This window comes from Cibotium barometz, chromosome 29, assembly GCF_041138505.1.
Source record: "Cibotium barometz isolate CiBa-2024 chromosome 29, ASM4113850v1, whole genome shotgun sequence".
Lineage (NCBI taxonomy): Eukaryota > Viridiplantae > Streptophyta > Polypodiopsida > Cyatheales > Cibotiaceae > Cibotium > Cibotium barometz.
The window spans coordinates 6,933,809-6,960,628 of record NC_141074.1 but is presented as its reverse complement, the minus strand read 5'-3'; the positions used below and the strand labels follow the sequence as shown (position 1 = coordinate 6,960,628).

Genomic DNA, 26,820 nt, shown 5'->3' with positions numbered 1-26,820 from the left:
CGCAAGCGAGCCCTCATCCTACAGTTTGCAGGAGAGACGAAGAGGGTCACCTTCATGAGGAAGAGGGTGATTCTACGAGGATTACAAGGAGATCCCATCTATATGGATGACGACCTTACAAGGATGCAGATAGAACACAGGAAAACATGCATGCCGACAGTCCTACAGGCCCGGAAAGAGGGCAAGAGAGCATTCTATCGCGATGGCCGTGTCATCATCGATGGCAAGGCCACCGATTAGCGCCAGGCGGCCTATGGGACATCGGCTATGGAGGATCCAGATTCACAGATACACATAGCAGTTTGGAACTACAATGGAGCACTTTGGACACATCCTGGGAGGATGGAGGAGGTCATGGAGGGACGGGACATCATACTACTTACATAGACGCACCAGAGCCCAGAGAGGGGGCTACCCAAAGTAGAGGGCTATCAGTGGGAGTTTACATACAGGGGGACCACACGACAAAGCACATCGAGAGGATCTGGAGGTATAGCGGTACTCTTCAAGCGAGAGCTACAGAGGAGCCTATAGGTGGTAGCACGTGACCAGGAAGCTAGATACATGTGGATTAGACTGCAGCTCTCAGCAAACAGGGTGTTATACATTGCTCTATGCTACTTCTCGCCTAGAGGATCGAGATATGCCATGACAGCAGAGGAGGAGAGTAGAGGCGAGGAAGAGGACACAGAGCCATTGGGAGAGTCACCATATGCAGCCCTTTCAGATGAGATCATACACTACTCCAACCTGGGGGAAGTCCTCCTTATGGGGGGACTTCAATGCACGGACACAGAGCCGATAGTGCAACATTTATGATTTCGAGCACCCCAAGGTGATGGACACACTAGAGGTGGAGGACACAGGAGCTTGCAGGGTGTCAGAGCACATGGGGCCGGATAGCACCAGATATGATCATCACTTACTTGAGCTGGGAGTGCGACACCATCTCGTTATTTATAACAGGATGGGACAGTGGCAGGATTCAGGAGGGGGTAGCACAGTGGACTACATCATGGGGTCCATGGAGACCACACAGGCAGTGACATCTTTCACCATCCCCCCCTGACCTATTGGTGCGGATCACACGTACCTCTTACTGTCACTGGCGAGCTCCACACTAGCACCCACACAGCCCACAGAGGCATCGCATACAACTTTCTACCTCACCCATGACTTGGCAGACATATATGAGCATCATGTATATGACGGGCTATTCCAGATGGATCACCTGTCACATCTAGACACACTCACCACCCAACTGTTATCTCTACTACATACGGCCGCCACCCGTATCTTCCCCCATCATACACACTTTGCACACACAGATAGATCTCGGAGCATGCCCCATAATCTGTGGTATGATGATGAGTGTAGAGAGCTATATAGACACCTCCGTGCCCAGAGAGCACCGAGGACTATTACACACAAGGACAGTCGAGCTGACAAATGAGGATCCTCACACACCGTAAGAGGCGTGCATATGACGAGGCACAGTACTCGGATATATACCACCTACTCATGAGCAGAGATGCAGCCACTGCATGGCGCAGGATGAGAGAGCCTCGCCCTCATACCCCGATTGAGGATCCACACTTATGGCACACATATGCAAAGAGCCTCTACCATATCCCTCAGCAGCCGCCCATACCACAGCCACAGGAATCCCACCCTTCCACCTCTACCTTCTTTATTGCCTCGATGGTAGAGAGAGTTATCCGCCGATTACTGCATGGGAGATCGGCTGACCACACAGGTATACAGAATGAGCATCTTATTTATGCAACTGACACACTGGGACCCTTTGTTGCTCACCTCTTTAATAGGGCACTAGTGGAGGGCCTACTGGCTGAGTGGACTATGCACACCATCGTGCCTCTCCACAAAGCGGGAGACATGCTAGACCCCAACAACTACAGGACTATCATGATTGGTCATACATTGGCCAAACTTTATGGCGCAGTGCTCGAGGCAGAGTTGAGCTCATATGCAGAGAAGGAGGGACTGCGAGCGCCAAGGCAGACTGGATTCCGATGAGCTTTCTCCACTATTGACCATATATTCACTCTGAGATGTCTGATTGACCAGACTAGGCGCGGGAGAAGAGATTATATTGCTGTTTTCTCGATTTCCGCAAAGCATTTCACACGGTGCCACGAGAGAGACTCTTCCAGCGCCTACAGTCATTAGGGATCCCATCAGAGATGGTTTGGGGAATCTATGCTTTATATGAGCAGGTCTTCGGGCGACTACGATGCCCCAAGGGGGCTATCTAATGTTATTGCTAGCACCATAGGTGTGCAAGGATGCCCACTCTCTCCTACACTATTTGGGCTATACATCGATGAGCTGGCTGACTTCATTGGTCACGGTAGTGGGGACGGGGAAGACATCTCAGGTACCACAATCCACAGTATGCTATATGCAGATGATATTATTCTGGTTTCTGAGTCGCAGATGGGACTTCAGCACCATCTCCATGCACTCCATGACTTCTGCACACAAAGGGGGCTTATAGTGAACCTTGGGAAAACCAAGGCGATGATTTTCACACCTCAGGGCCGGTTCAACGACAGGCCATCTTCACACTAGCAGGAGGACAAGTAGAGCTGGTAGACTCATATGTGTACTTGGGGATTACATTTACGACTCCGCCAGGAAGATTTACTATGGCACAGGCAGCCAGGGATAGACTCACACGAGGGTATGCAGCTCTGGCCATGCTAGAGAGACAGTGTCACCAGGCACACTTCCAGGAGCCCCGCACGAAGGGGTGGTTGTTTGACACACTAGTCACCCTTGCTTTGATGTATGTTGCAGCAGTATGGGCACCTGGGCTCGCCACCTCCACATGGTCTCAGATAGAGAGGCCTCAGGTTCTCATGCTCTCACAGATGATCCGCAACAAACCTTCCGTCCCACATGACATTGTCCGGACGGAGTTTGCTGCACCTCCTATGCTAGTAGAGGCCCCTTCCACACGATCTGCTTCATACGGAGGATCAGAGATATGCCATCAGATCGACTCACATAGAGCTTCTGAGGCGTCCAGGTAGCTCGCGATAGGAGATCATGGTATTCACAAATGATATAGTGGCTCACTCAGCATGGTCTTGACATAGATCACCTGCCACCTTTCCAGTATGATATAGCCACCTTTCTAGTATGATATACATGCACCACACATCTAGCTCTCTCAGTGTGAGAGGAACAGAGTCCTTCGGCAAGATTTATGGCAGCGATACACTCAAGAGACTTGGATTACACCCAGTCAACCTCTACCGCCGAAGATGCTATACTACAGAGATCAGTTTATGCGTATCGCAGCGGATGGATTCATGCAGAGACCTGGAAACATGGATGTATACATGCCTCACAGTGCCCGAGTGGTGACTGGCCAGCTTAGAGTGTCATCACACCAGCTTGAGATTGAGGCAAGTAGGGCAGCACGGATCCCAGAGCAGAGAGGATATGCAGACCATGCCAGGAGGAGGTTGAGAGTGAGGAACATTATGTATGCAGATGCAGAGCATATAGTGTCATTAGAGAGAGATACACTACCATCTTCAGTGGATATCCCTCACTCCGCCAGATCATGGAGTCCGCAAATCAGGGTAGATTTGGCCAGTTCTTGCTAGAGACACAGCGCCACAAAGAGACACTGCTACGGACTCATACCACAGGGAGAGGTGGGCGACAGCTCCAGCTCACCGATTTCTTCCAGAAATCTATCCCAATGCCTACCCTGACACAAGAGGGGGTTACACTTCAGCGCACTGCGGACCTCCGAGCCAGAAGCCAGACGGAGACCGAGAGCACCAGGCTACCAGACTCCCTAACTACATCAGAGGGAGATCAGAGAGATACGGGCTCGACATCAGCACCATATCCAGGAGCGGCTAGCTCACTTACACTCACACCCGGAGATCATGCTCCGAGGTATATTTACCTCGCCATCGCCTATGTATCACATATTACACCCCCATTATGGTACTGGTTGGAGCTAGACAGATCTGCATTGCATTCTTGTATACCCTACGCATATAGGTTGCATACTGAGCCTCTAGCAGTAGTGCTCCATCCATCACACCCCCCCACTAGCTCAGTACTTTCATAGTTTATTTCATGTTCATTTTGTCCTTTTTTTTTTTCTCTGGACATCCATAAGACATTGACAGTTGTACATTGATTTTGTCTCATAGGTCGAGTTCAGCCTCTAGTAGACGTTACTACAGCTTTCTTTCTTTCTTTCTTTCTCTCTCATTTCTGTGTGAGCTTTCCTTCCTACACCTAGCCCTAATATGCAGGATTCTGTGTGTGAGTGTGTAAGTCCAACACCAACAGTTATGGCCAGTGTAATTTTATTTTATGTTGTTGATTTGGCGTAAAATTGATATTGATACGTTTATGTCTGATGCCTTGGAATTGTTGTGGAAAACCAAGCATCATATGAGAGCGCTACGTCCTCTGAGATGATCTTTGATCTGCACTCCTAAAATGCATGGTGGATTAAATATACCTGATCTACATTAACATCTCTCGGCAAGAAAGGCCACCATGATTCCCACTTATTTTCAACTTCGGAAGCCATGGGCCATAATACTTGCAGGCATGTGTGCTTCCATCAAGACTAGAGCTTATGGCAATTGGCACATTTCTCATTGAGAAGCACTGCTTAGTAAATTTGAAGGAAAAATTTCGGGATGCCCTTTCGCATCTTCCCTTCTTCATGATTGAAAATTAGCTTTGTCTTCTATTCACTAGCATGGTAGAGATGCGCTGACTAGAACCTCTTTTCAATTGGAAAGCCTCCATTGGTCTTCGGTGTTTCCTCAACCACTTGAGGTAGAGGAACCACGAAAGGCCTCCTTTCTGACCTCAATTGGGGTTTTCACTATGGCAGATGTCATAACAGAAGACGGATTTGTGTTGACATTCCCACAAGCCTGTTTGAAACATAACTTGGGTCTACATCACGGGCGAGTGTGGAAAACTATTACTACATTGTTGCGGCCTTTTGAACCCATCCCACCCTTGGATGATCAACACAGACTTCATGACTGGCAACTTGTTGGTCAAACCAGTTGGATGCGGTTTTGGCAAGTAATGTATACAAATTATTGCTTCCTTCCCCGTGGATTCAGCATCATGCCAATACTTTATGGGAATTGCGTAAGAATACTAAATGGTGGAAACAAAGCCTTCAAATAATTTGGGGTTGTAAGCTACCTCTCAAACGTCTATTCTTATGGAGATGCCTTGTTGGAATACTTCCAGTTTGTACTTTTCTAACAAAACGACATATCTCCAGTGATAGATGTTGTAGGTGTGGACGACATGCACAGTCCGTTCCCCGTGTGTGGCATTGGAGCAAAGAGAGAGAGAGAGAGAGAGAGAGAGAGAGAGAGAGAGAAAGAAAGACAATGCATAAATTAAGAGAGATTTGCGTAACTCAAACGATGTGACTTGTGTTGTTTTCCTTCAGTCAAGTACAATGCTTTTACAGGCTTAGAGCCTCTCTTGTATGACATCACTGCTTAGGTCAGTACATGTATACTATCTAGATATTTAGGTGCACATCTCTAAGAGTGGGTTCACACACACACACATACATATGAAGCCTTTTTAGAGGTTGTGCACACAGCCATGTTTGAGTACATGCCACCATAGCTTGTGCACCAGGCAACTAAAGTCTAACCCTAGGCCTTAATTTCTAACTGTTGGTATCAGAGCCTAGCTAAGGTTTCAAAACTGCCTGGCGTCACCTTCAACTGCTGTTATTTCTACCACCTGTGCTATTTCTATCGGCCAGATGCCTGTGCATGCTCCTCACTCCAGTCTCATCCCCTATGCCAACCTGTTGCAGGCTGATATGCCCACCTGTTCTCGCCACCAATAGCCATAGTTGTCGCCTACAGCAGCCGCACGCTGTTTCTATAGATGACTGATGAACTGCTGTCTTCACAAGAGTTATAAGCTTTTTTAAATGCTTAAAATCCTTAATCCTAAGGCTTACTAAAAGCCCTAAAGGCTTTCTAAAGCCTCAGCCAGCAGTGTATCCGCCTCTATCAGAACAAACGTCAACACATGTCAGAAAAACAGAAGCTTATTCGGGGGGGGGGGGGGAGGGGGGGGGGGGGGGGGGGGGGAAAAGAGGCAGACTCCACTACAAAAATCAACATCGCCAGGAAGTAACAAATCAGAAAGCTACCATTACACAAGACCTGTCACCTTACTCCTTCACAAAAACAATGAATTCTATTGGGCAAAGGAGTGTGAGTCTAGCTTTAAAGCTTTAAAAGAAGTATTAACTACTGCACCAATTTTGAAGAATCCCAACTGGCATAAAAACTCTATCTGAATGTAGGTTGCACACCCCATGCACTTGGCAGGAATCCTTTTACAGAAAGGGGAGGACAATAGAATATCTCCCATTTCCTTTACCTCTAGGTTGATGCTAACCACAGTTGATACTAACCACAGAAACTAAGTATAAGGAAAAAGAAAAGCAAGGTCTCTCATTAGTCTTTGGCCTAAAGCATTTTAGGCACTATTTATTGGGAAGGACACTCATTGTACTGGTAGAAAATGGTGCTTTAAAGAGGAGAATTCTAGGGGGGTTTCCTTGTGGAAGGTTTGTCAAATGGAGCCAATTCTTTGTAGAATTCGATATGTCAAAGTGGTAAAAAGTAGGAGCACCTACCTTTAAAAATGCATTATTAGACTTTGAGGATGAGTTTTGCAGTGTCTTTTTTTTTTCCAACTAGCCTTTGGCCCAAGATCCTCCCGTAGTTACTATTTTTCACTGCCCATAGGCGCTTTTTATCCGTTCGTCGACAATGCCACCGAGGAGCACCTTGAGGGGTTTTGAACCCGAGGCATCCTGGTCCTAGGCAAACACCTTCACCACTTGGGCTATCATCTCATTGGTGTGTTTTGCAATGTCTTGCCTATGCTTGCCTTTGATTTGGATGAGGATGCACACACGGAAGTGAGGAATTACCTTAGCATTTGTTCTTATCCCTTAAATGCCACAGCTACAAAGAAAAGAAAAAATATGTTTGGATGTGAGGCGTTTCTCTCTTATAGATAGTGTGCTATATAGGGTAGAAAAGGACGGGATCATCAAAAGAGCCATCACTAGGAAGCAGGGCAGGGCTATCACACAGAAGTGCCATGAAGATATCTGCAGAGAAAATTTGCTGCTGATTACACAACCAAGAAGATTCTGAATGCAAGGTATTACTGGCCAACTATGCATAAGGATGTGCTAGAGCATTGCAAGTCTTGTGAGGCCTGTTAATTCTTTGGTAAGAAGGATCTCAAGGGAATCTTCTGCACCCTACTTTCCCCCTCATGGCTTTTCATAGATGGGGAATAGACTTTGTAGGTCCAAAGCTACATCTTGGTGGGCACAGACTACTTCACGAAGTGGGGCGAAGCCTTGGCTACTTCAAAGTGCAATATTGTCACAGTAGCAGAGTTTATCATTAGCAACACACGCGCCATATTTGGATGCCCCTTAGAAATAGTGTCCAATCAAGGTACACATGTCACGGGAGAGGTGGTGACGGAACTTTTGAAAATACTCTTGGTGAAACACATGAGAAGCAGTCCTTACTATCCCCAGGCTAACGGACAGACCAAGAAGACCCTGTGACAATTTGGGAAAATTGTCCATTGATAGCAAAAAATTTGGGATAAACTCTTAGTACCGGTAGTTGTGCGCGAGAGCTGGAGCTACAGGTCCCCCCCTCCCTTTGCGAACCTGCGCCATCTCCCCTCTTTCCCATTTGTGCTGCACCACCTCTCGTCTCTTTGGCCTTCCGCCTGCCTGCGCCCTCACCCCCCCTCCCCCTTTTCTGCCCGCTACCCCCCCTCCGCGTTTTCCTTCTTTTCCGCCCCCCTGCCCCTTGTCCTCTTGGCTTTCTGCCAGCCCCTCCCTTCCCCTTCTCCTGCGCTATCTCCCCCCCTCCTTCCAAAAGAAAAGCATTTTTTGTTTTTTCTCTGTTTTTTTAACCTTTCTGCCTCCTGCCCTTCTCCCCCCCTGCCGCCCCCTTTATTTTTATGTTCTCTACCAGTTGTTCCACTGCCTTCTTTTCATCTCACCCCCTCCTTCAAGTCCTGTTGCAGCCCTTCCGCTTCACCGTCTCCCGCCCTTTGATTGCCCTCCCATTCAGCGCTTCTCCTCCGCAGGTTTTTGCTTATGGGTAGTTTTCATTTCAGCAAATTTTGGCAGCTTCTGGTCTTCAAACCCCAAGAAGACTCCATGGTAGTCGCTCTATCATCCCCGACCGAGGCCAACGTCCCTTGCCTTTCCTTTTCAAAAGCGGACCTCCAGCTCCTCGCCTCGACAGTCACATCCTTAGAGGCCTCCACTTTGGTGTGCAAGATTGTTGGTAGCCGCCTGGCGTGTGGGCAGCTCAGGGATCTCTTACAGGCTAGCCTCCTCGACACACTTGGACATATTATTGATATTCATCCTTTGGGGTGTGGCTACTACCAAGTTGAGTTTGACTCACTAGCAACATCAGATAGAGTCATGCAGCTGAGTCCCAACGCACTGTGTACGGCCCACGCCTTCTTTGCAAGGTGGCAACACGGATTCGACCCAGCATCCAACCCAATGGCCGGCGTTTCAAGCTTTCCAGTGACACTCTGCTTCCCAAGCCTTAGGAAGGAATACCTTCCTCTTCTCCCGGTGATAGGTGGTGCTATCGAGAGAGTGATGGAATCCCCCCCCCCAAAAAACCGCTACTTCGGTTCTTGCTCAAGTGGCCGGGATTCCATTCAATTGCATCTGCATAGCCTCTCCGGAGACAGTGCCCCCGTCATATCTCTTCCTTGCCTCCGAGGCCAATGCTTCATATGCAGGCGGATGGGCCATCGTGCTAGAGCTTGTCCTCATCGACAGTCCAGGAGACCGCCCCCAATACCCCCCCCCACACCCGCCCACAATCCTAGCTCAGATCCTCTTCAGGAAGCTGGGAGGGAAGCACCAAGATCCAGCCACGCCCGACACTGATGCTAGAGAGTGGGAGACCGCTAGCCCACGACAGAGCCGCCAGTCGACCGACCTCTGGAGCTGAGCGGCGCCGCCGAGCATGCCAAGCTGGCAGAGCATAGGAAGATACGGTTTCGTCAAAGAACCATTTAAGCATTTATCACATTAACCACCCGACGGTGACAGGTCACAGTACTGCACGTCATATCTCTTCCTTGCATCTGAGGAGCCCCCATTTTGCAAAGAGTAGAGTATTCTAGCCTCCTAGGCCAATGCTTCATATGCAGGCAGATGGGGCATCTTGCTAGAGCTTGTCCTCGTCGACAGTCTAGGAGACCGCCCCCAATAGCCCCCCCGCCCCCCACCCCCCCCCCCCCCAAAACGGTCCTAGCTCAAATCCTTTTCACGAGGCTGGAGGGAAGCTAGCCCTCAGTCAGCAGAGCACCAGGATCCATCTACGGCCCGACACTAATGCTGGAGAGTGGCAGACCGTTAGCCCGCGACAGAGCCGCCAGCCGACCAACCTCCGGAGCTGAGCGTCGCCGCCGAGCATGCCAGGCTAGCAGAGCACAAGAGGATACGGTTTCGTCAAAGAACCGTTTTGAGCATTTATCGCATCAACCACCCGACAGTGATTGATGCCCTCCCCCCCCACCCCCCCCACCCCCCAAGTCACCTTGAGGAACACACCCTAGCCCCATCCGGTTTGGAGGTCGTTTACTCCGTCAAGACTCCTCGCTAGGTTCCAGTGAGGCCTATGGGCCCTACAGCACCTTCGACGGGTCCTTTCATGCACCCTTTCTCTCTGGAGGATTCCTCCCTTCCACTCCCCTCTCCCTCCCATTAGCTTCCCCGTCCCCCTCCACCTCTTTCCCCTCCCCATCCTCCTCATCCCCAACCCTCGTCTCCGACTCTCCCTACGCCAACTCCCCCTACCCAGTCTCTTTCAGAGCCTGCTCTTCCCCCTCCTCATCCCCAACCCTCGTCTCCGACTCTCCCCACAACAACTCCCCCTACCCCGTCTCTTTCGGAGCCCGCTCTCCCCCCTCCTCCGCCTCTCCTAAGACTCCCGCCGCCCTCCAGCCATACCAGACCCAGAGCGGGGGCAACCGGCGAGTTTAGTCCCCCACTTGATTCATTGCTTCTTGAAGCCAGTAGAGATGACCATCACCGCCTCCCCGGTGCCGGCTCACCCCCAGGATCATGGGGCAATGGATTACACATAGTCACAAGGGACAGGGGACGGTAACCGGGATGGGGACAAGACGGGGGACGGCCATAAATAGGGAACGGGGACAAGGGAGGGAACGGCACTCAAAAAATACTTTTTTTTTAGTTTTTGTACTCTAGCTTATTCTGCTTTGGAAGTACATCAAAATGAGCACAAATTTACACTAAAATGGTAAGCTTTTGAGTCATATTAACAAAATACGCCAATCAAAGAGTGAAGGCGTTCATGGTTGATTGTATTAATAATTAAGTAGATACAAAATGAGTCATGACTCAAGAGTCAGGACTAAGCCTTAAGGAGGCAGAAAACATGGACGGATTAATGAGTCAATGACAAAAAGTGCTAAAGCCTAGAGGCTAGAGGCTAGAGGCTAGAGCTAAGTAGTAAGGCCCATCAATCATGATCCATGAATAATCATCCACGTGAAGTGCTCGCCTCATGGTCATGGGTAGCTTGTGCCAAAGGAGCATCAAGCTCATCCTCACTCTCATCCTCACTGGCATGCTGCTCCTGCACCTATCCATCTTGTTGCTTGAGGGAGAGACTAGAGAGAGTAGATACACTCAATGCTCATAGAGTGTAGCTTGAGGCTTGAGGCTTGAAAGTTGAGAGAGAGAGTTGCTTGAACTTTGAAAACTTGAAGGGGTGTGTGTGTGCTTGTAGCCTTGTAGCCTTGTTCTTATATAGATATTAGATAGGCAAGAGAGAGAGGCAAGGGAAAGAGAGAGAGAGAGAGAGAGAGAGAGGCAAGGGCCAAGCCTCAAGGCCCAAGGCCCAAGGCCCAAGGCCCAAGGCCCCAAGGCTCAAGCCTAAAGACCAAGCCTCAAGGCAAGCGAGAGGCGGCAAGGCCCAAGGCCCAAGCCTCAAGGGCCAAGGCCCAAGGGGCCAAGCCTCAAGGCCCAAGCCTCCAAGGCTCAAGGCCTCCTCAAACGGCCAAGGCAAACGGCTAGAAACGGCCCCGCAGACGGCTAGAAACGGGCGAAAAAAACCAGTCCGACTGCGCGCGCAACGGCTCCCTGCCGTCCCCCACAGCCGTTCCCTTCCCCATCCCTTGTGAGGGACGCCTCCAAGGGGACATCCGATCGTCCCCTGACTTCCCCGTTGTTGAACCGTCCCGACTCGGCGTCCCTCCGTTCCAACAGTCCGTCCCTTCCGTCCCCTGTGACTATGGGATTACAATTTCTTCCGATGTGTCCCTATTGAAAGAACTGATATTTTCAAGGAGACGGTGGCTCTCGTTCGGATTTGTGTGGTGTTTCCTCACTCCATGCCATCCACACCAGAGAGTGATGCGATAATCTTCTCCTTCCCCTCGTTCGGATTTGTGTGGTGTTTCCTCACTCCATGCCATCCACACCAGAGAGTGATGCGATAATCTTCTCCTTCCCCTTGAGTGCAGCCCCGGGGACAGATTGGGACTCGAGTCGGTGTCTACCGCCATCCAAGGGCAGGCAGTTCAGCTTTCTCATCATCTTCATGATCCACGCATCACTGACGTGCTTACCCATCTTTGGCCCTTGGCTCGAATAGAGCTGAGAGGCTCAGGCCACAGAGATCAAGACGGGGTGGTGGTGTCCTCCACCTTGGAGGTTTTGCCCTTTGTGTTCCTATCTCAGTACAGTACCCCTTCCCCTCTCCTACAAATACCTGCATTGTGACACGTGGAGCTCAGATTATTCTTATTCTCGAGCCCGCACACAGTGGCATCACATGGAGGACAAGATCCGCACCCACCTAGCGCCCCTGCGTCCTAGTGTGACTACTCCCCATTGAAACCCATGCCCAAGACTCTTCGAGTGGAGGGCAATTCCGATAGTTCCGCTTCCCAAAGAGATTGGATATGCGGATTGCCTCATGGAACATCCAGGTTTTGGGGGGGGGGGGGGCCTCAATGTTTTCAAAGGCGTGGCGTCCTCAAAGGAGAGATCCATAGAGCAGCAGTTGAGGAACCCATTGATATTCTCTTCCTCCAAGAGCACCATCTTTCCGAGGGGTGCACCCATCACTGCGGGAGATTTTACTAGGAAAGTCACACTTTTTGGTCCCCCTCTTTAGCCCCTCTGCAACACAGGGGGGAGTGTGGATTTCAGTCAACCAGCAGCTCTTGCCAGTAGTAATCAGCTCAGGCATCATTAACACTCGTCGGGCTCGATGGGTTACCATCAGGATTGGTGAGGATTGTGTGGGCTTTCTAAAAGAATATGCTTCAAATGCCGGTGCACGCAAAGCCACCTTCTAGAGTACAGTTCGTTGATCTCTTCCTCGGGCCGACTTTTGGTGCATGGGTGGGGACTTCAACATGATAGAGTCAACCGAGGATAGACTTGGAGGAGGCACAGCTACAATTTTTGGGTACTTTGCTTGGGAGGAGTTGATTCTAACACTTAGGGGACAGGACCCTTGGCACTTGTCAAAGTTTGAACGCAGCCCTGGGAGTCTGTGCTTCTCGAGGTCTGGCAAGAAAAGCACCGGTCCTAATCTTTCTCAACTTGATAGAATCTATGTGGATAAGTAGGCTTGTCGTCATGGGGGCATGATTGGTATCTTGGCAAGCACTACATTCTCCAATCATGCTCCAGTTAATTTGTCCTTGGAGGATCCCTGGAGGTAGGACAGACACTTGAGCACTAGGATCACAGACAGCATCATACAGGACTCCGAGATATGCGGCATGATAGAGCAGATATGGGAAGACCTGGATTTTCTCTCAGGTTCTGCCGCAGGCACCTTGGATGCAGACCTTGGCGAGATTAGTAATTTACTGCAGGAGGCAGCACATACCAGATTGGCTAGATTCCGTGAGCAAGAGAGGAGCATTCGCCGGGGACTTGCTTCTCTCCAATGACTTCACTAGAGTTCCCCACATAGCCCGTGGATTGAGGGTTCGTTGGCTGTCACCCGTACAAAGCTCATATCCATAGAGGAGAGGACATATACCATGCCAAAGCTTCCTTTTGGACCCAAGCAGGAGATAGAGTCGATAGGGATTTCTTTGAGATTACAAGCCCCCATAGGCAGATAGATGGTATTTGCAGGTTGCAAGGCCAGGATGGATCTATCGTTTCAGATCTCCCCTATGTGAGAGCTCCCTTCCCTTCTCACGAGTGCGCGAGAAAGGGTATAGCGCCACACAAGTGAGGTGGTTTCCCCCGCTCTCAAGACTTTCCTATTGACTCCCTTCACAGCTGAGGAACTGGCGAAGGCCTTGACGGCTCTTCCTAGGGACAAATGCCCGGGAGCTAATGGGCTTCGTCACTGGGATCTCATGGAAGGCAGCCTTCGTGCAGCTTTCAACGAGATTATGACCACACGCGCCATGCCAGAGAGGCTTTCAGAGGGTCTAATTCACTTGATTCCTAAGGAGCGTGGTGACAGATTGGAGATTCGGCAGTGGAGACCCATCACCCTCCTTGGGACCGCCTACAAGATTTTGGCCAAGGCCATCAGCCGGATACTTTAGCCCTTCCTCCCCGATTTGATTCATGATACTTAGACAGGTTTTGTTCAAGATCAGAGCATTCTAGATAACATCTTCATTTTTTGGGAGGCGACAGCTTCGGCCAGGATGCGGCAGTAGGATCTCATTGTGCTCCTTCTAGATTTCGAGAAAGCCTATGATAGAGTTGACTAAGGCTTTCAGGAGGGCACAATGTCCCGGATGGGTTTTCCGAAGGAGTGGATCCGCGGTGTTTCCGGACTTTATTCAGCCTCACATTCAGGTTCTCCTTAAAGGAGCCAAATGTAATAGATTTCCCCTTTCTCGCTCAGCCCGGCAAGGAGCCCTCAAGCACCCTACCTCTTTCTACTCGTCGTTGTGGCCATGAGCAGTTTTCTCTCATCTCATGAGACTGGGCTCCATGGATTGCGTCTCCCCACCCGTTCTCAGGAGGAGCTGCTAGACTCAGAGTTTGCAGACGATTCAGAAATTTGCAGAGACGATTGAGATCTTCTGACGCGCATCAAGAGAGCCGTTCAAGTCGCACAAGTCGCTTGAAACTAGGAAACGGAAACAGCTAGGAAACGGCATGTCTTTAACATGACGTAAATAGAAATGATGAAAAAAAGTTGAGAGAAATAGAGGAGAAACTTGGATAGATCATAATCTAATAGAGATAAGGAAAATTGGGGAAAATTCTCTCAACACTTTAGAGTTGTTTAAGAATGCATCTTTACTAAGCTATACACATTAGCATAAAATTCCTCACTGGGGCAAGTGTGGACCCCACAGTTGCATTATCGGGCCACACCAAGGGCTGAAGGACATTCCTATGGCAGCCTGTCCTCCAGTTGTACAGCACAAATGAAGGCCCAAACGTGTCTGGTGGGCCTGGAAACTGAACCCAGACCTCATATCTAGACATGGCCCGCTTGATTACGCTCCGCATTGTATTTATGTTTGTATCTAAATCATATATTTGCATGAAACAGAGAGAAATGGAAACCAAAATGCAAACTAGAAAAATGGATGCAGCTAGGCAAGGAAAATTTTCAGAGGAGATTAGGAAATGGGACTCAGAAATGGAAATGGTGATTCAGGAGAAACGACGTTTCTGTTTAGTAACAGAAAATGGCCGTTTCCTGTTACAATGATATAAATGACTTAGTACTATCTTTCATGTGCTATGGTTGTAGGTGTTTCTCTGTTTGAAACCAAAAAATAGAATAGGAAAATTTTGAAGCTAAGATACATAAAGGTTACCTAAGTAGTGCACAGCTGACACTACATAATGCACAGCCACATCACAGGTTTCGATCATGAAAAGCATTTACAATATCTACATCTGCACTTGACCAAAAGCACCTTTTCAAGTACCCATGCCAAGACCTTCAAAATAGGACCTTACTATGCAGATTGTTGACTAGAGTAGCAACCATTCGCTCCACCGCAAACACTTTCGGCATGGACTGTTGTATGGGTCCACTGACTGAGCTTGTCATGTTTGGAGTGTTCCCTGAGACAGCCTGACCAAGGCCACTTGTGACGCCCATTAAGGACTCATTCGAAACTTGTCGTAAAGCAGTCAAAAGGGAGCAGACTGCCGAAGTGCTCATGTATGCAGAACTCTCAAATAACTATTTGCAGCAACAAGATAAAAAACACATAAATTAGATAACAGGCAAAAATTATCAAATATTGGAGGATTAAATTGCACTATGTTTCTGTTTGAGCACTTTGAATGTACACATTCTGCTTATTTTCCATCCAAATACCTGAGAATCAAGAGTCGATAGAATATTGAAATCACTGGACTGGGTACCCAATTCACGGGAGAATCGAGGGACAACAGCAGAAACTTCCTGTTAAATATAAGAAAATGAGTGTTATGTGAACCATATTGATATTGATATGATTTTTTCATTGCTAAAATATTGCTACTCTTAGTTAATATGCCGTCATTATATAATTACTCTTTGGTTGTCTTCTAGCTTTGTATAAAAGGAATTTTTAATTTCCACCCATGTTGTGGAAGAGAGGACCTATTTCGTCTATAGATGACCACCCATAATTAAGGGGGAAAGTTTTTTGTAGAAATCACTAGGTATAGTTTTATGCTTTATAGAGCAATTCTTGCCACCTTGAAGAAGCTTATAATAGCTTAAAAGCTTTCTTTCTAATCTCAATTGATTTGCTCTCAGCTGGACTCTGTATATATAATCAATATATTGCAATTAAGCTTTTGAGAGCTCTATATTGAAGAGCGAGTTTTTCTTCTTACTGATTCTGGTGTTTATGGTGAGAAGCTTGCTTTTGCTTCTTTGATCTTTGTTGATCAAGGTATGTCAAGGTGTGCAGAGCATCACAAGTATGGCCTTTGTGGGGTCTTCGTGCTTGTGTGTACTGCACAGGAGCAAGCATAGTTCATAACATACGTTTAGCAAACGCATACGCATTCGGGTATGTAAGAATGTTTCGAGTATGTTTCAGGCCCGGGCCGAGTAATATACGTGACCAATATAATACCTCATAGAAAGGACGAGATTTAGACAAATAGATACAAATATACATTGTAAACTCAAGCTCTCCAAGTTCCATTATAAAAACTTACAAAGTTACAACTTACAAGTTACATAAATGCTCATTGCGTGGACTGATTTTCGATTAAAAAAACGTAAAACTTTAGAAAAACATTTATAAAAAAAAGCACGTATGAAACACAAGTTTCAAACGTGTATGTTGCAAACGTTTGCTTCATGAAGCAAACGCGAACATTATGAACTACGGGAGTAAGACAGAAAAAAAGAGAGAAGGTGTTGCTGTGTTGTGTGGAGAAGCCAAGCACTGCAGACATGGGCTACATACCGTTCGGCATTGACGCGGTTCTAAGAGGCACCTAGCTTAGTGGTAAGCTTGGGCTTTGGTATTGGGAGGTCTCGAGTTCAAATCTCCTCGAAGTGCACCCTTGTGCTTTTGAATGTGGTTGTACATATACTTAGTGTGATTGCTTGTCTCGGACGGCGGTGATCTCTTGAGCAGCTGTAGCGTCCACAGTGTTTAGTGATGGTTTTTATGTTGCTCTATGGCAGGTATTCTCACAAAGCTTTGTGGCCAAGCCGGGCCGTAAGGATACATGTCCACGACCGTTTTGATTCTTTTTTTGCCTGAATATATAAATAATAATTTCCTTTAAGGTCCCAAATCATAAGTAGGGGGTCAGTTTCCAAGAAAGCAAGAAACACACTGCATCATTTTTATTTTTTTTTCAAGTGACACCACACAAGGTCTTTGAGAAAGCCTCAACACACATCATCATCGCCCATGCAATTGCCATACGTGAACTGGGGTACTATTCTTCTTTTCTACAATTCCCTCACACACACCAATAAATCTGCTCTTCTTCCTCTCTTGCCATGGATAAACTCTCCATGACTGAGCCTCAATTCCCAAATCAATCCGTCACAATATGCTCCACATGCAGCATTACCTAGGAGTGCAAGTCATTGCAGTTTTGTAAAAACTATGGCAGGATAGCATGGAGCCACTAGCATTTTTGTTGCCATTCACATCTTTAAGCAGGAAGAGTCTGTTATGTATAGGCATTTCTATCTTTAACCCAGAGGAGAAGGACAAGGGAAAGAGCAGGGGCGAGAAGAGGGTGCGACGCCCGGGCGGGGGGGGGGGGGGGAGAGAGAGAGAGAGAGAGAGAGAGAGAGAAATGATATGATATGATATGATATATTAACGTCCTCAAAAGGCCAAAATGACCTATGAGAGAGAGAGAGAGAGAGAGAGAGAGAGAGAGAGAGAGAGAGAGAATGTTATAAGAACAGTGTTGAAACTGCACCTGAGTAGTGGCATGTGGTGAATGGATCACACGATCCAATAAAGCCAATGTTTCCAACACCTGGTCAATAATTCAGGACTGAAATGTAATGAATTCTAAGGGGCAACCACAAAAAAATCTAAGAGAATTACTCAAATATTCATCAGTTATTTTGAAAAGAAGCAGAAGAAGAAAGAAAAAAAGAACTCTTTTGCAGTACACAGACTCATCACAAGATGTAGAAGCACACCAATGTCCAAGATGACCCCAAAACACTGTCCAGCCTGTGTGCAATGTTAAATATCGTTCTGAGTGCCTACAGGAGCACAGACTTCGCGTTAACACACTTACAAAAGTGGTTTTACAAGCATATAAATCCTGAATATGTCTGATACTACAATATTCTCTATTCAGCTAAATTTAGAAAGAAAAACTGCTTTGTTCACGAGTGTAGCAAGTCTAATGATCATCTACAGCATGCTAAAATAGTGTTTGCTTTCCTCAACCTGCACATTTTTAGGTGTCAGAACTACGACATCCCTTGGTTCAGGTATTAAATCAGTCCGCTTTGCAGAGGGAGATACCAATCCTCCGGTGCTGCTGACATATAACAGGACATTAGACAAAACTCAAAAGCTTTTCAAGATTCAGCCTCGCCCAAAAACTCAATTACAACCTGGTTTTCTCCAACTCATTTTGAGATACAAGAGAAAACTTGCAAAGTGATGCCAAAAAAGCATTCAAAGGTTCCACAGCACGAAGAACACCACAAGCCTGCACCAAATCAGCCAACAAGTCAAATCTGAATCTGTAAAACCCATGGAGGACACCTGCCCCCCTGTAAGACGAGGTTCACATGCTGATGTGAATTTTCCCTTAGAGATGGGATATTACACCTCGAGGCAGCTATAAAAGCATAAAGCAAACCAACATTGAGACGCCCAAAGCACAAATTTCTTCCTATATCAAAAAGCTTGCTTCTGACCATCCATAATAAAAATCTTGCACCTGAGTAAAAGCTTGATATCCTTTCAAAATTTCTAGCACTATGGCTTCCCCTTGAGACCTGAGATACAAACTTCTCCAGTAAGTACCAGGGTATGTAGACCATACCAAACCCCTTGACACGTGACTGAAAAAATACAAGTTGATCTTACCTAGAAAGGATCAACGAGAGAGCATCAAGGAGGGTCTGCCACACTGAGTTGACCATAGAGACACAAAGAAAAGCCAAATCACCACCCTTGGGCAGAACTTTTGTCTGCACTGCCTCACATCGTGGTGAATCAAGCTACAATTCAGAGGAAAGTATGGATCATCCTCTGATTAAGACAAAAAACATCCAAGCTGTTTCATGGGATGCTGAAGTACATGACTTTACCTCTCCTGCATCTATTGCTTCATCTGTCAATGTCGCTACAGTGAAAACAACCCCTAGAAGACCTTCGACTGCCAAAGTGATGGCATGTGCTTCACTTGCAACTATCACCGCAACGCCGCTCACATCATACTCCATACTCCATTCAACCCCTATAATTTGGATAAGTTTTAGAGACATAAGTCAAGTATGCATGACCATGAACTCTCAAAAACTTGAATCGACCAAAACCAAATAGTAAACGTTTATTAAATCCAAAAGAACTCTGGTCAAGCACCTAGAACTGCAACTATAGGGACATCCTTCAAAGTAAAACCCAAAAAAGGTCAAAGAAATCAACCACAACGATGGGGAAATAAATACCTTTTGCCTTGCTATTGAACATTCCTGCCACTGCAGCTAGACTTTCTTCACTTGCATCTGGAACCTGTCACAGACAACAGAAAAAAAAAAAAAATCAAACAAGCAACACACCTAGAAAGAGAAGACTTTTCACTTTAATCGATTCATTCATCCACCATAAACACATCCCAAAATAGAAATCAACCATAACACACATTTAAAATAAGTGTGTAAGCCAGTAACTCCTTCAATGGCATAACAAAACATGAGTGCCTTCGTCTTGTAAGAAGAACTTTTCTCAAGGAGTGCAAGAACTTTCACACGTCTGATATCATAGATGTAGTGAGACTTGGACAAGGAGAAGTTTCATGGCATACAAAGCTGTTCACATGAGATGAGGAGACTTGTTTACTGCAAGGCACTACGTGAAGAAGATCAAGGAAATAAAAGTCAAGAGAAGAAAGGATTTCTGAGACGAATTTGATAACCACTGTGATGAACTCAAATGAATCCATAGCATGATGTTTCTTGCATCAATACCTCTGATCACATGCTGTGGGCGTACTAGGCTAGGGGCTAAACTAGGCAAAGATCAAAGAACATTGTATGTCCAAGATCGCCAACACAAGCAAATTGTGAGTGGGAAAGCACATTTTGGGTTTGCGCAGACAGAATGAGGGGCATACCACTAAGGGAGTAGATCCAAAATCCCTCAAGGGATGGGATAAGAAACCATTCCCAATCTCTTAACACCTCCCAACAGCTCAATCTTGCAAGTAATGCTCTTTCAACCCATACACAAACCCAATCATACTATCACACCATGATGATATTAAGCTAATGTACAAGCTAAAACTTATCTTTCAGGAGAGAAAACTATACACCAATACACTTGATTATTTAGGGTAAAAGAACTATACAAGGACTCTCTTCCACTCTAACATCTAGGGAAGACAACTAAAAACATAGCTAAAGATGAGGACTCCTACAACAAGAGCTTCACTAAGAAAGTGTGAATGGCCCTCCTTATATAGCAAGTGGAGGCATCATGAGTCCACGGGTACATGCCATGGCATCATATGCACGCATGGGAGACAAGGTGAAGTGGATGAAGCTAATCAATACATGTGGCGGATAGAAGTGGGTAGAGTGTGAATGGGACAACTCCCAAGTCAATAGCCACTCCCCACCTCTTATTACAAGAACACACTCCACAATATTAAAATGAGATTAGACAAAGATGTTACTAAGCTTAATCTAATAACATGCACCAATATAAGCAACCTCTTAGCTAGAGGTTGGTCACATGCTCCTATATTTACATCGATTTTTTTGGCTTATGACACCACCATCATCCAAACAACATTGACCAGATAAACAAAAGCTAAAGGGCATAATCAGCTTGCAACTAAATTTGGTCCAGTAGCGGAAATTTATCCAAAAGGGCAAGCTACATTTGTAAAAAAATTGCACATGTCGAATCAATTTTGCCCTCAACAATTGAGTTAGTTAACTGGTTGTTTAAATAAATGCATGCATTCATGGATCAACAAAGGCATCGTGTATGAATTTTAACAAACTCATCACAAGCTGCAAAAACAATGTTGTGCATAGAGAAAGCTTTGCATCAAGACCATAATCACTGTCAAATCACATAACTGTATGTGCCTTGTGTCGTGTACTCTATACTATGACTAGAGTTGTGTCTGCCCACCACTTCTCCCTATCCTCTCAGGGTATCTTTATCTTTCTTCATATTGATTTGAGCTGTTTCAGCTTGAGTCAAGCTTCCCAAGCATAGGCTCTACAATGTCGTTGACAGAAAGAGACAAATTTAGTCAAGAAAACCCAGACCAGTCTGAGAATTGGGGATTTCCAATATAGAGAACGCATGCACTTTGTCTAAATTTGCAATTTTGTCTCCAGTTCTTTCACTAGCGTCTGGCCGCGACAGCCACTCATATAGAGAAGTTAGAACTGAAACAAGAGGAGCTCTAACTTCAACTTTGCACAACAAGCATTTCGGAAACGATGATCCAGGGTAGGTTCAGGTCAGCAGCGGTGCAACGGAATGCTTTAATGAGCATTCCACCTAACAGCACAGACACTCGATTTCCAGGAGGATGCATTGATACTCTCAAAGCTCCACTCAGGCAGTATAGATACAACCTCCAGGCTCCTGCTCTGCTGATCCATATTTTAGTAGGTAGATATGGGAGGTGCTTACTATGATTGAGGAAAGCACAAAACCTTCTTATTTCTTACAGAATGAAGAGATGATCAGCATCGTCAGATCCCATGTGGAGGTAAGAAGGGCATAGTTAAGTGCCTCATCGGCTCCCCCTCCTTGATCAAATAATTACCTGCTTTCAGATCCTTCCTCTCATGCCAGGATGTCTTTCAACATTACTAGTTCACAACAAACTCCCCCCTCCCCCCCCGCCCCCCAAAAAAAAGCCACATATCATCACTTACCATTCCTCCCAACCTTGAGATGACTGTAAAGCTCAACTGATTGCGCTCTCTACTGGCAAATCTGCAATGGATGCTCCTTAACTTGCACCTTATAGCAAGAAATGTTGACAAAATGGACATAAAAATACCTGAACATTTGTCACAACATTCGCCAGTACTCTCACCATCCCAGCCACCACATTTGTATTCTCTGGACGCCTGAAAAGATTTTTACAGTACATGATTGTTGTGAATGTTCTAGAATGTATGCCTGAACTCAAGTACATACCAGAGTATCTTACTACTCCAGCAAGCTACATGAAAATAACAAAATGATACTGGATTTGTCTTATCAGATCTGAGAAATAAGTTAGCTTCTAAAAGCACTTACTCCCACACATCAGGCAGACAAGTTCTAGATTAACTTTGCTTTTTTTTAATCTCAAAATCACAAAAGTTCCAATTTTGCATACTGTGAACCAATGTAATTTTTTTTGCCCATACATATCAAAGGTTTGAAAAAGGAGACGCAAAATCCTTGCTTCCACGCAAAACCCCTGAAAATCCACATGCAGTTAATGCATACCTTGTTAGAACGCAACATGGTCGGCATTCAAGATTTGACTCATGTCAGTCCATTAAGAAGATCACTATGACCGTTGTTCTTACATTTCAAACACAAACCAGCCTGTAAAGCCTACATACAAACCAGCCTGTAAAGATTACCACACAACATACCCGCAATACTTCAAGAACCATTATACGATGCCAGAGTGGCAGCTCCAGGTTTATGCTTTTCAGAAGCATGTTCAGAAAGACCTGACACAGATAGAAAGATGAGAGTTGATCGAAAATACTGAGAGATTTTTTAAAAAAATCAAATCACAAGCGTAGCCACAAGAAACGTTTCGAGGTTTTTGAAGGTTCTTTTTCGAAAGGTTTTGTCCATCACTAAAAAGCCGCAGGTTTCGAAAAATGATATACATTTACATATACATATCTATACATAGGGAGGGAGTAGGAAAGAAAGAAAGAAAGCTGTATTAACGTCTACTAGAGGCCGAACTCGACCTATGAGACAAATCAATGTACAAATGTCAATGTCTTCTGGATGTCCAGAAAAAAAAGGACAAAATGAACATGAAATAAAGTATGAAAGTACTGAGCTAGTGGGGGAGGTGTGATGGATGGAGCACTACTGCTAGAGGCTCAGTATGCAGCCTATATGCATAGGGTATACAAGAATGCAATGCAGATCTGTCTAGCTCCAACCAGTACCATAATGGGGGTGTAATATGTAATACATAGACGATGACGAGGCAAAAATACCTCGCAGCATGCTCTCCAGGTGCGAGTGTAAGTCAGCTAGCCGCTCCTGGATATGGTGCTGATGTCGAGCCCGTATCTCTGTGATCTCCCTCTGATGTAGTTTGGGAGTCTGGTAGCCTGGTGCTCTCGGTCTCCATCTGGCTCGGACGTCCGCAGCGTGCTAAAGTGTAACCCCCTCCTGTGTAAGGGTAGGCACAGGGATAGATCTCTCGAAGAAATCCGTGAGCTGGAGCTGTCGCCCACCTCTCCCTGTGGTATGAGTCCGTAGCAGTGTCTCTCTGTGGCGCTGTGTCTCTAACAATGGCTGGCTAAATCTACGCTGGTCTGCGGACTCCATGATCTAGCGGAGTAAGGGATGTCCACTGAAAATGGTGGTGTATCTCTATCTAATGACACTATATGCTCTGCATCTGCATAGATAATGTTCCTCACTCTCAACCTCCTCCTGGCATAGTCTGCATATCCTCTCTGCTTTGGGGATCCGTGCTACCCTACCTGCCTCAATCTCAAGCTGGTGTGATGACACTCTAAGCTCGCCAATCGCCACTCGGGCACTGTGAGGCATGTACACATCCATGTATCCAGGTCGCTGTATGAATCCATCTGCCGAGATACACACAAACTGATCTCTGTAGTATAGCATCTTCGGCGGTAGAGGCTGACTGGGTGTAATCCAAGTCTCTTGAGTGTATCGCTGCCATAAATCCTGCCGAAGGACTCTGTTCCTCTCACTGTAAGAGAGCTGATGTGTGGTGCATGTATATCATACTAGAAAGGTGGCAAGTGATCTATGTCGAGACCATGCTGAGTGAGCCACTGTATCATCTGTGAATACCATGATCTCCTATCTCCACTCTCTCCGAGCTACCTAGACGCCTCAAAAGCTCTATGTGAGAGTCGATCTGATGGCATATCTCTGATCCTCTGTATGAAGAGGGCCTCTACTAGCATAGGAGGTGCAGCAAACTCCGTCCGGACAATGTCATGTGGGACGGAGGGTTTGCTGTGGATCATCCATGAGAGCATGAGAATCTGAGGCCTCTCTATCTGAGACCATGTGGAGGTGGCGAGCCTAGGTGCCCATACTGTAGCAGCATACATCAAAGCAGGGGTGACTAGTGTGTCAAACAACCACCCCTTCGTGCGGGGCTCCTCGAAGTGTGCCTGGTGACACTGTCTCTCTAGCATGGCCAGAGGTGCATACCCTCGTGTGAGTCTATCCCTGGCTGCCTGTGCCATAGTAAATCTTCCTGGCGGAGTCGTAAATGTAATCATGTACACATATGAGTCTACCACCTCTACCTGTCCTCCTGCTAGTGTGAAGATGGCCTGTCGTCAAACCGGCCCTGAGGCGTGGAAAATCATGGCCTTGGTTTTCCCAAGGTTTACTGTAAGCCCCCTCTGTGTGCAGAAGTCATCGAGTGCATGGAGATGGTGCTGTAGTCCCATCCGCGACTCAGAGAATAATATCATCTGCATATAGCATAATGTGAACTGTGGTACCTGAGATGTCTACCCCGTCCCGACCACCGTGACCGATGAAGTCAGCCACCTCATCGATGTATAGCCCAAATAGTGTAGGAGACAGTGGGCATCCTTGCTTCACACCTATGGTGCTAGCAATAACATCAGATAGCCCCCCGGGGCATCGTATGCGCCCGAGGACCTGCTCATATAAAGCATAGATGTCCCAAACCATCTATGATGGGATCCCCAATGATTGTAGGCGCTGAAAGAGTCTCTCTCGTGGCACCGTGTCAAATGCTTTGCGGAAATCCACAAAGCAGCGATATAATCTCTTCTCCCGTGCCCTAGCCTGGTCAATCAAACATCTCCGAGTGAATATACGGTCAATAGTGGAGAAAGCTCGTCGGAATCCAACCTGCCCTGGTGCTCGCAGTCCCTCCTTCTCTGCATATGAGCTCGACTCTACCTCGAGCACTGCGCCATAAAGTTTGGCCATTGTATGACCAATCATGATAGTCCTGTAGTTGCTGGGGTCTAGCATGTCTCCCGCTTTGTGGAGAGGCACGATGGTGTGCATAGTCCACTCAGCCAATAGGCCCTCCACTAGTGCCCTATTAAAGAGGTGAGCAACAAAGGGTCCTTGTGTGTCAGCTGCATAAATAAGATGCTCACTCTGTATACCTGTGTGGTCAGCTGATCTCCCATGTTGTAACCAACGGATAGCTCTCTCTACCATCGAGGCGGTTGTTGTAGGTGGTGCAACACTTTGCGGACCGGGTCATGGAAGATGGAATGGGGGCTTGGTAGGTGTTTTGTGGTAATTTGCAAAAGCTTGCACGTCAATATGGAATTGCCAATGCTTCAGCGCAGTGTGCTTATTTGCAAGAGGTGCAAGCTCTCTTGAATGCCTTGCAATCCCTGGCTTTGTTTGGCCAGAGAAGTGTGATCTCTTGGTTGGGTCACGAGGTGCAAGCTATTCAAGACAGTGGCAGTATGTGAAATTCAACCTCTTGGCAAGGCTTGATGCTTTGCTGGATGATAATTGCCAAAGCCATAAGTTTTATGCGCACTTGCATCAGAGATATGCAAGACAAAATATTGTGCGTTTACAAGATTGGCAAGGGGTTATTATTGCTAACCCGGCTGGGATGGTCGACACTTGTATGGACTACTACATGGACATTTTGGGACCCCCACAGGTGGATTCGGCTGAGGTTCTGGCAGCCCGGGACTTGTTTCAGCAAGTTAGGAATCAGGTCTCTCCCGATTTGCCAGTTGATTTGGATGCACCGATTAATAAAGGGGAGGTGGAAGCTGTGTTGCTTCATTTGCCTCGGGGAAAAAGTCCAGGTTGGGATGGCCTCATGAATGAACTTTTTGAAAGAATCTGCACAAGGAGAAGCAAATAAACATGAGAGAGAAAGATTGCAAGCAAGAACAAGAGCTTTATTAGCTTGAGGTTACAGAGTACAAGAGCCAACAAATAGGGCACTGTAAGATGATTGAATGAATAACAGAGAGCAACTCTTATATACGTGTGCATGAACCAGGTCGGTTGTAGAAACAAGCTGACAGGACCTCCACGACAGCATAAGAAGAAGCAATATTTTAACACCCCCTCTGCATCTTAAAGTGTGCAAAAAAGTCCGAAGAAAACTGATGACGAAGGTGCGACCATGGACACCTCAGCATGGCCAGTACTGAGTACACCTCACAAAATGCACATGTCAGCTGCTTGTCTTCAGAAAATATAATGCCACTGTAAAGAGCAAAAGAAAATCTGCTTGGCTCCAAACTCAAAGTAGAACTATGAACACATCACATCTAATAACCTCGAACAAATGAACATGGAACACATCCTATCCATAGTCTCTGCTGACCAATAGTTCTGGAACTCATCCGAACCATGAAGGAAACTTGGTTGATCCTGGAACTCATCCGGACCATCAAGTGAACTTGCTTGTCTTTATACTTGGAACTCCGACACACGGGTCCCATGCTCCAAATTTAATATAAGAGACCTCATCCACATACATCCCAAATAAGGTGGGAGAAAGGGGGCAGTCCTGTTTCACCCCAATAGTGGAGTGAACCATCTCAGATTACCCTGAGTAGTACGTACCTGCCCCACAACTGTCCTGTATAAAGCCATGATTCCCCAAATCAGCTCTGTGGGCACTCCCATCTCCTGTAGTCTGCGCATCAGTCTGGATCTCGGTACTGTGTCAAAAGCTTTGCGAAAATCCACAAAGCAACAATAAATCCTCCTGCCATATGATCTACCCTCCTCAATAATAGCTCTGAGTGTCAAGATATGGTCAAGAGTGGAGAAACCTCTCCTAACCCCGCCTGC

The 26,820-nt window shown here is 46.6% G+C and overlaps 1 protein-coding gene across 3 annotated transcripts in view; it reads right to left on the bottom strand.

The window, feature by feature from the left end:
• The window catches only part of LOC147621788 (ARM repeat superfamily protein), a 141,344-nt gene that overhangs the window by 57,907 nt on the left and 56,617 nt on the right, over positions 1-26,820 (bottom strand). For 2 of the 3 annotated variants that reach the window (XM_086822800.1, XM_086822802.1), the window contains 13 exons: positions 22,410-22,490; positions 22,176-22,228; positions 21,821-21,890; positions 19,239-19,302; positions 18,879-19,027; positions 18,655-18,788; positions 18,506-18,563; positions 18,174-18,271; positions 18,004-18,097; positions 17,748-17,813; positions 17,519-17,578; positions 15,447-15,533; positions 15,080-15,308 (listed from right to left, as the gene is read on the bottom strand). In XM_086822800.1, the coding sequence (XP_086678926.1) occupies positions 15,080-15,308; positions 15,447-15,533; positions 17,519-17,578; positions 17,748-17,813; positions 18,004-18,097; positions 18,174-18,271; positions 18,506-18,563; positions 18,655-18,788; positions 18,879-19,027; positions 19,239-19,302; positions 21,821-21,890; positions 22,176-22,228; positions 22,410-22,490 (1,243 nt within the window). The remainder of the gene's footprint in view (positions 1-15,079; positions 15,309-15,446; positions 15,534-17,518; positions 17,579-17,747; positions 17,814-18,003; positions 18,098-18,173; positions 18,272-18,505; positions 18,564-18,654; positions 18,789-18,878; positions 19,028-19,238; positions 19,303-21,820; positions 21,891-22,175; positions 22,229-22,409; positions 22,491-26,820) is intronic. The other variant, XM_086822801.1, reaches the window with a different exon arrangement.